At 39.8% G+C, this 9,813-nt stretch overlaps 1 protein-coding gene across 2 annotated transcripts; it reads right to left on the reverse strand.

The window, feature by feature from the left end:
* Positions 1–5,137: 5,137 nt before the first annotated feature.
* LOC139373512 (protein JTB-like) lies at positions 5,138–9,573 on the reverse strand. Of its 2 annotated transcripts, none has more exons than XM_071114109.1 (6): positions 9,443–9,573; positions 8,214–8,401; positions 8,085–8,125; positions 7,642–7,727; positions 7,109–7,188; positions 5,138–6,786 (listed from the first exon to the last, which is right to left on the reverse strand). In XM_071114109.1, the coding sequence occupies exons 2-6, from the start codon at positions 8,309–8,311 to the stop codon at positions 6,630–6,632; spliced, it is 462 nt and encodes a 153-aa protein (XP_070970210.1). In that variant the 5' UTR covers positions 8,312–8,401; positions 9,443–9,573; the 3' UTR covers positions 5,138–6,629. The 2 variants fall into 2 exon arrangements, with proteins under 2 accessions (XP_070970210.1, XP_070970209.1); XM_071114108.1 differs by having other exon boundaries at positions 7,109–7,185; positions 9,443–9,571.
* Between the last annotated feature and the right edge of the window lie 240 nt (positions 9,574–9,813).

The following is a 9,813-nucleotide window of genomic DNA, read 5'->3' on the forward strand; positions in this document are numbered from 1 at the left end:
TTGAAAAAACAGTTAACTTACTATTTTCCTATTGCATTTGTAGCCCTACACCTACATTTGAATCAGTTTAGGTTAAACTCCAAATGGGTTGCTTATAATGACATTGAAAATTGAAACATTGGATTAAGTTTCAGCCATCAGAAATACTGTCTAAAATGCTCTTTTTATTAGGCCTACATTTTTTTTGGTCAGAATTTTTAACACATTTTAGTTCATGGATAAAAGACCAAGGTGATAACTGCACGTTTGGAAGTAATTTTACATTGTTGCAATAGATCCTAGGCCTTATCTTGCCCAAGAGATGCATTCACTGCTGTCTTGCTGCAGATGTCTTCGCTCCATAATGACTAGACCTATGACTAATTGTGCTACCATCATAAGACTTTACAATCAAATATGAATCAAGCTCTCAAGAATTGAGTTGACCTGGATGGACAAGTGTTGATCTTTAATACCAGATGGATTTGGAGTCTGTCTCAGTCATTGGTTAATGGGCCAGTGTATATACAAACATTTCTATGATGCACATTTCTATCACCAATAGTTTATATCAACCTGTCTGACCTTTTGGCTGAGATAATATGAAAATAATGTAATAATGCGTGAGATATGAAGATGACCTATGGCCTTTTCAACCAGCAGATTTCAGATATTAAAGGCCAGGTGTCTTCAAAAATGTGATTCTCATGTATTATATATATCTACTTCCACACTATAAGGTCGGAATAATACTGTGAAATTGTTAAAATTATGATAATGCCCTTTAAGTGTAAGAGCTGTTGGAAAAGACCAACTGAAATATCAGCCTGTTTTGGTGGGATGGAGTTTTGGCCTGCCTGGTGACATCACCAGGTGGTAAATTAGTGGATAGACCAATAAGAAAGAGAGTTCCAAACCTCTCTACCAATAACAGCTAGTTTTCAGTTTCCCCTCCACTCTCAGACCACTCTGGCCAAATTCTTTCTAGAGAAATAGTTTATTTCTAAGAAGTTATTTTTGACCATTTTAATTGAAAACAATCACAGAAACCATGTTTCCTTCAAATATTTTTATGAAAATAAAATAGTGCCTTCAGAAAGTATTCATACCCCTAGAATTAATCCCATTTTGTGTGTTACAGCCTGAATTCAAAATGGATTAAATAGATGTTTTTATCATGACTCAGTATATGATGCAGACAGGAGAGGCGGATAGTTTGATTCTCAGAATATTTATTATAACAAAGGGGCAGGCAAAAGGCAGGTCCAGGGCAGGCAGAGGTTTGTAAACCAGGTCAGAGTCAGGCAGGTACAGGACGGAAGGCAGGCTCAGGGTTAGGACAGGCAGAAATGACAGAACCGGGAAGAGTAGATAACAAATACTTGAGAACAGGAAAACCGCAAGTAAGCCCTAACAAGGCAAACTGGCAACAGACAAACAGAAAACGCAGGTATAAATACACAGGGGAAAATTGGAGACACCTGGTGGGGGGTGGAGACAAGCACAAGACAGGTGAAACAGATCAGGGTGTGACAGTTTTTCATCTCACCTATCTACACACAATGCCCCATAATGACAAAATGAAAACATGTTTGACATTTTTGCAAATGTATTGAAAATTTAATACAGATATATCTCATTTACACCAGTATGACACTCCAAATTGAGCCCAGGTGCATCCTGTTTCCATTTATCATCCTTGAGATGCCACTACAACTTGATTGGAGTCCATCTGTGACCAATTCAATTGGTTGGACATTTAGAAATGAACACACCTGTATATATATATATATATATGGTCCTAAAGCTAACATTGCATGTCAGAGCAGAGACTATACCATGAAGTCTAATTTACTATCCGTAGAGCTCCAAGATATAATTGTGATGAGGCATATACAGTATCTGGGGAACGGTATAAAAATAATTTGTAGATTGTTGAAAGTTTCCAAGCGCACAGTGGTCTCCACATTAGGAAATTTAAAAAATATTAAAGTACCCAGACTCTGCCTAGAGCTGACCGTCTGACCAAACTGAGCAACCGGGAAAGAAGGACCTTGGTCAGGGAGGTGACAAAGAACCCAAAGAACAGAGTTCCTTGGCTGAGACTGCAGAACCTGCCAGAAGGACATCCGTCTCTACAGCACTTCACCAATCTGGGCTTCATGGGAGAGTGGCCAGATGGAAGCCACACTTGAGAAAAAGGCACATGACAGCACTTCTGGAGTTTGCAAAAATATGTGAAAGGCTCAGAGCATGAGGCCAAAAGATTCTGGGGTCTAATGATACAAAAATGTAACTCTTTGGCCTGAATACAAATCTATATGTCTGGAGAAAACCAGGCACAGCTCATCACCCGTCTAACACCATCCCTATGTGAAGCATGGCGGTGGCAGCATCATGCTAGGTGGATGCTTTTCAGCGGCAAGGTCTGGCAGACTGGTAAGTATAGAGGAAACAATGAAAGGAGCCAAATAAAAGCAAATACTTGATGAGAACTTGCTTCAGAGTTGAACATCTGCAGAAAGACTTGAAGATTGTTGTTCACTGCCACTCCCAATCTAAATGGAGGATAGATGCTTGACTGCCGTTTGACAAATACAAATATTCTAGTCCTTTTGTCCATAATAATCTCATCATGTATATATCTGCAAGGTGTTGGCTTGAGCGCACGTGCCAAGACCATGGAGGACACATATACTATATAACGCAAAATGTTTGTGCCAAAACCAACAGTAGAGTTTAAAATGTGATGGAAACCAATTTAAAATGTGGGAATTTAACACAAAAGTTATTATGTCCACTACCTCATCGTGCTTTTTCTAATTTAACAAGTAAATTAGATGGAAAAACACGGTGGGAAAATGAGCATATTGTTTTTATGCAGATTATTTTGACTATTGGCATGAAAATGTCACCAACTGGATGGAAACCTAGCTAGTAAGGTTGTTACCCAGAAATGATTGGATAGTGATAAAAATGATACACTATTTATTGCACACAGTGATTCCATGCAAATTGTGACTGTAGATTAACAAAAAAAGAAATTGTGTGATTAGCTAATAGGCAATGTTTGTCCTGTCAAACCATGTTTGATTCATTTGAGCTAAACGCCAAGGCCTACAGCTTGTGTCAACCTGTCAAAGTGTCATTGCACCTGACGTGATCATTAAATCCGTTAACTTCTCTAGGCTAGGGGGCAGTATTTTCACGTCCGGATGAAAAGCGTGCCCAAAGTAAACTGCCTGCTACTCAGGCCCAGAAGCTAGGATATGCATATTATTAGTAGATTTGGATAGAAAACAAAGTTTCTAAAACTGTTTGAATGATGTGAGTATAACAGAACTTATTTGGCAGACGAAACCCCGAGGACAAACCATCCAGTATTTTTTTTTTTTGAGGTCACTCTTTTTTCAATGGGAATCTAGAATTCTAAGGCAGTTGCTTGCAGTTCATATCGCTTCCAATGGATGTCAACAGTCTTTAGAAATTGGTTGATGTTTTTCCTTTGTGTAATGAAGAAGTAGCCCTGTTCAGAACGAGGGTCGAGTGAAGTGTACTGTTGTGGTTGAGGCACGTGACCTGAAAGCACGCTCCACTTTGCTTTCCTCCGGTATTGGAACAGTTTATCCCGTCTTAAATTTGATCGATTATTTACATTAAAAAGTACGTAAAGTTGTTTGAAATGTTTGGACAAAGATTACGGGTAATTTGAGATATTTTGTAGTCATGTTGCGTGAGTTAGAACCAGTATTTTTCTGGATCACCGCCAAATAAATGGACATTTTGGATATAGTACGACAGAATTATTCGAACAAAAGGACCATTTGTGATGTTTATGGGACATATTGGAATGCCAACAGAAGAAGCTCGTCAAAGGTAAGGCATGAATTATATCTTTATTTCTGAGTTTCGTGTCGTGCCTGGCGGGTCGAATTAATATTGTCTGTGTTAGTTTGGTGGTGTGCTATCCTCAGATAATCGCATGGTTTGCTTTCGCCGTAAAGCCTTTTTGAAATCTGACCCGTTGGCTGGATTAACAAGTGTAGCTTTAATTTGGTGTATTGCATGTGTGATTTCATGAAAGTTTAATATTTATAATTTAATTTTGGCGCTCTGCCATTTCACCGGATGTTGTCAAATCGATCCCGTTAACGGGATTTGAGCCATAAGAAACAGGAAGATTACTGTGCAGAGGACAGTGATCGTGTCAGTAATCGACGTCGAGACAAAATATTGTTTGGGGACAACGGAGTCAAACGACTCAACATTTGACCAGGAATCCGCTCAGCACCTTGGAGAGTTCTCGCGTGTTGTGAATCGCGTGGCGTGTACAGATCAGCACCGCAACTGTCTGACCACTGTGGAAATTACCATGAAATTCATCAGTGTATCATTTCTGCTGTGTTGTGCACTTTCTGTCTGTTGGAGTAGAGGCAAGATTACCAGACGTCCCGTCGTTGGAAACGCGTGACTCACACAAGCATAAACTGGTAAATTAGGTTAGGTATCCTGGCTATGATTCAAACAGCATAGTCATTTGATAAGGTTAAGAGAATAACTTAATGCTACAAATCAATTGTCTAGTATAATTGTTTAATGGTAAGAGTATGATGATTTTTATTATGGTCTCGGCCCCAATGTAGCTGTCATTTTCACTCTTCTATTCTAGTTCCAAGATAGGGGACAGCTTCAGACGGAATGGTCTTCCTAAGTTTTGAGAAATACGTTCAACCGCATTCATGGAGTATGTCAACGTTACGCAGAAAGCGAATCACAATTATTGTACATTATGGTCTGTAACTAACCACAGGCTTAGGCCTATCTTATATGCTTCATAGAGCTGCTTTTTTGTTGAGCCGTTTTGTATCAAAAAATATATATATAAAAAAATATGCAGTTGGACAAGTTTTTAGTAGCCTAACCCTGTCTCCTTTCCTAATTTTTGTATTTTATAAACTAAGGGCCCAATCAAAACCTTTAACCAGGTTACTGGGATATCCCAGTTAGGCCCACCAGCTCCAAGTTTCTCTAGTTGCCTTCAGTTTGATTCTGTGGTACTAGAGCAACATCTAGTGGTTACTCGGAAACCCACACCAACTTCAGTGCCCTTGTTTGGTTATTGCAATCGCTCACAAACAAAATCAACAAAGGAATCAACTTTGTCATTTACTTTTCTCTTTTAGTGCAATTGCAACATGGGCAAGTACTGTTCTGTCAAAGATGGAGCTCAACATGGCCACATTTGCTGCTGTCCAAGAGCATCAAAAGAGTCTGTGGAGCTCAATCTAGATTGCCCATGTCAGTTGTGCTGTTTTGTCTCCCTCAAACCATTGATAACAAAACTGCACATTTTCAAGTGAAAAATACAATGAATGCTTTCCTGGTACATCAAAGTGTATTGACACTGTAGGCTAAGTTGACTCTGGGAAGCATCTTTTTCATATTCAACTTGTTGTCCCTTATATCCCTGAAAAGTGGACTTAATTACAACAAAAACCCAGATCCCCCCCCCCATTTATTTTGTAATCTGTCAGCTGCTGAGGTTTGAAAACATCTTACACCTTTCCTAAAATTACATTATCTACAGTTGAAATGTAAAAATATGATAAAATCATTAGTTTGCCAAGATTTTCCAGATTTGTTCAATCACTAAGCTCAGAGACCAACCAACATTAAAAAAAAGAGTCACAATCAGTGGAAATCCAACAGTTTTTAAAATGAATGTGTGTCGTGTATATTGGAAACTCTATAGCCTATCAAAAACACTAGTAGTCAAATGTTAGTGTTTGCATTTAGAACCATGTCTGCAATGGAATCTCCAAACACACAAGATTTCACAACATGGTGATTGTAGACTTTCGGTAGAACACCAATACTGAAATTTGGAAATATGAAACCAGCATTGCAGCATGACACTCATACTCCAGTACACAGTAACACTATGCAAACCCATCCCCTATTTATTTTTTTAAATGTAACCTTTATTTAACTAGGCAAGTTAGTTAAGAACAAATTCTTATTTATGCCCCAATAAGACTTATTTTTGATCCATTCGAGTCACAGACCTAGTTATTAGTCCATGTTTCCAAGTGAGACAGGGCATTTGACACTATATTATATTATTGGTTCTCTCAGAGAACAGAAACATGTGCCAGAAACTTGTTTGCCATTTGTCAGACAATTCTGTATACAGGCAAAAAAATAAAAAATTCAAACGTAATTAAAGAACCATGTATGTGGCTTAAACGAATCCATCAATTGTCTTCTACTTAGAATGCAGCCAGTTCCCAACGTTCATCAATTTCACAGACTTTGTCTAGATCAAAGTACCGCAAGTTCACTGCTCAGAAGAGCCATTCCCTTTAGGGATATTAATTCCATTGACAAAACGCCAGACACTGTTCATCATTTGTCCTTTGGCAGGGTTATAATTAGGACTGGAGTTTAATTGTCAATCTTGATTTCATTTTCATTTCTTCAATAACAAAATTTAGAAACCGTTTTCCAGTAAGCCTGGCCCATTGTCGGATATACCGTTCTCCAGACCTCCATGCTGTTGAAATTCATTGTCTCTGTTCATTCTTAAGAGTTTGAAATGAGCTGAGCGACTATGTTGAGGTCTATTAGTCTCTTCACTCTGGTGTACTGTGCTAGATGGACTCGATCTGCCTGCGGACTTTCTCGGAGGCAAGCCGGTCCAGCGAACGTTGCCTAGCGACCACTACGAGGGCGAACAGTATGGTAAGGCCCAACATGGCTCCCTCAAACTTCCAGAAAAGGTGTTCCTCCATCAGGGTAGAGCGGCAGCTATGCGCAGGAGGGAAACAAGCGTCTTTATTATGGAAATATTAGCTTGACTGAATAGTATTTCTGATATGTAAAAATCATAAATAGATCTTCATTCAAACTTAAATCAGTCTGTGTAGTAGTCTAAACATTTGAGTTTGTCTCCTGTAATCTATGATGAAAAAGTGCTTCATAGTGTACTTTTTATTATTAGTCAACTGTTTACTCAGGTTAATTACATTCAATTCACACAAGATCTGGATCCAACCTGTCAAATCAAGAGATCGCTCTGCATCACAGCAACGATCGCAAAGAAATGTCAATGGCAGCTGTAGGGACTCACCTCTTGTACTCGTCTTTATTAGACTTGGTGCAGTTGATTCTCTCCACGTATCCCGTCTGAGTACATGCTGCCCATGACTTCTAGAGTGAGGACAGGATGGTTAAGGGTGCCTAGTCTACCAACTGTCAAATGATGCATCAACAAACACAAAACAATGTTTTAATTACAGTAATGTGTTGGTGGAAGGTGCAAGGCAATTTGATGGGTTTACACCAAATTTACAAGTCCAACAGAAAAGTTGGGGAGAGGGTTCTATTTTGGCTGGGAAGCATCCTAAACCAGATTACAATACCAGTGTTCTCTTTCACTGAGCTATCTCAAAATCTGTCCACTTTAAAATCAGATACGAGTATCTAAGTTTCTCTATAGCTTACAGTTAAAAGGCCTTGTTGCAGCTTGAAGTCCACTGTCATAAGCAACCATTTGGACTGTGAGGTGGCATAAACCCAACAATAAACTATCTATTAAGCAGAGAACTATTGGAGGACGAAAGGAAGTGTGGGGAGGGAGATGGACAAAGAGAGAGATCTCACCGACTGGAAAGCGTTGCACCGGGAGCATTCCACCGCAACCACAAACTCCTCCATCTGCCAACAGGGGGTGTTTACCGGCCTGGCCACTAGAAGACAGGCAAAACAAAAAGCCTTGAATCAGTATCTGAAAAGGGCTGAGAATAGTTTTGACAGAAATTGTGCTTAATGACAGAAATTGTGCTTAATGACACGAACAGAGGCACATATTTTCTTATCCTGACAGGAGTCAAGCAAACTGGAGCTTCTACTGGAACATTGATATATGTTGCAAATAGTAGATGCACATATCAGCCCCACACACAAACATTTGCTTCTCCGTGAAACATGTTGCTAACTTGCTATACTAAAAATGTATGAACACTCTCATTTGTGTTTGCAGCACCACATCAATCCTGTACTCAAGTTCTCCAACTCATTCTTAAATACAGATAAAAGTATAGTACCTGTGGTCTTCTCCTCACTCAGCAGAGCTGCACCAAACACTCTGAAAGAGACAGTAATGACAGTTAAGCTCTGAAGCAATGCAGAGCATAAAGCATTATCAGCAAGAAGTACAACACCAGTACACTCACCTGAGAGACACCAAACCCCAGAAGAGTGCATGCAAAGCCAGGACTCTGGGCCTCAAGCACAACATGGGGATTCTGCAATCGCTCTCCATCCTCCCCATGCAGGTGTGTGAGATGTGTGCCACAATTACAACCAAGGCTGGAAGCTTGTCATAGTGGAATTATCCTCTATGGTCCAAAATGGCTGATACCTGTCACACAATCAAATGACCACTAAGAGACAAACAATGGGCAAGGGCGATGCTCATGTTCAACAACTAAACACTTCTTTATCCCTTTTATAATTAGCAACCACTAAGACACTGTTTAAATGTCAAAGAAGCTTATCTAGTTGCCACTGTTAATCTCATTACATGTCCAATTGAAGCATGCTGGTTCAAGTTCAACTGTGTCTAGAGCTGGACCTCAGACCTCTGTCTTCCAGTCATTTAAAACTGCCCCCCCTACAGTAACAGCGTAGGTCGACTGTGGACACCTAACGTTACTTCTGTGGGGAAGGTCTGCTGCTAAACAGCTGTAACCGACTTCATGATGAATACATTAGCCAGGTGTGGTTTATCCAGCAATTCATCTCTGAACTCGCCAGTGAATGAGACAATGCAGTAAATATTTCAACAGTCAACTGGACTTCAACCTTGATCTCATCTTTCCATTAGCGATATTAGGTAGCTCCTTAACGTTGTGAGCAAAGCAGATAACTGCACTCCCTAAAAGCGACCCGCGTTGTGGCCAACTAACGTTAGCTGGCTAACAGCTGGAAACAGTTACAACGCTAGCTAAGTTAGTTAACTATTATCAGTTATATAGTGAGAAGATGGCATAATAGCACACTCACAAAAAGCCCTTATACAAATGCTGAAAGCATTTAACGTAAAAACCACGCCTGGCCAATGTATGCATCACGAAGCTAGCTAGCTAGCTGTTAGCTAGGTAACGTCAATAGTAAGCTGGGTTCTCTTTTTTTGACAACGTGAAGGTAATAATTCGTTTAGGCACTAACTAACCAAGTTAGCTACATGACATACCAAACCAGATGATTAGCAGCTGGCTATTTTGTTCCAAATAGTCTCGCTAGGTTAACTACTTACTCTACGTTAGCTAGTAACAACGTTATAGAGTGAGAAGATGGCTAGCCAGCATAACTCACCAAAAGCCCTTCTCATACACATACGGAAAGGATTTAACATAAAAATGTACCCTTAGATTACGATATTATTCGTTGAAAAACAAACCTTAACAGATGTCGAACAAATTGTTGGTGTGATTAGGTTGCTTTTTCTTTCAGTTCACGAGTAGCCGTCCAGTGGAGAAGAGCACAGCCATTTTGAGTCATGTTGTAAACGCTGATGAATACGCACGTCATCAAATGCGTTGCACCCGGTCCCAGTACCGACAGCGCCCCCTAGCACTCGTCTTGAAAGCAGGCCTTTAATAACCTGTGTCTAGGTCTGCTGCTAGTGAAAGAACTGGAAAACAATTTATATGACAAATGATGTTGGATAACTGAAATGACTAGGGGCCCGGTCTGCCCAGATGATGACCAACTCTACTCTTTTACACTTTCATTCAAAGGTATCTTTTGGGCATACATTGGCCTTATGTA

The sequence above is a fragment of the Oncorhynchus clarkii genome, chromosome 18 (assembly GCF_045791955.1).
Source record: "Oncorhynchus clarkii lewisi isolate Uvic-CL-2024 chromosome 18, UVic_Ocla_1.0, whole genome shotgun sequence".
NCBI lineage: Eukaryota > Metazoa > Chordata > Actinopteri > Salmoniformes > Salmonidae > Oncorhynchus > Oncorhynchus clarkii.

Coding starts and splice junctions, on each gene's coding strand:
- LOC139373512 (XM_071114109.1), bottom strand. CDS start 8,311: ATGGGGAGGATGGAGAGCGATTGCAGAATCCCCATGTTGTGCTTGAGG. Junction 7,728..8,084: donor GAGTGAGGAGAAGACCACAG/GTACTATACTTT, acceptor CCTGTCTTCTAG/TGGCCAGGCCGGTAAACACC. Junction 6,787..7,108: donor AATAAAGACGAGTACAAGAG/GTGAGTCCCTAC, acceptor TCCTGCGCATAG/CTGCCGCTCTACCCTGATGG.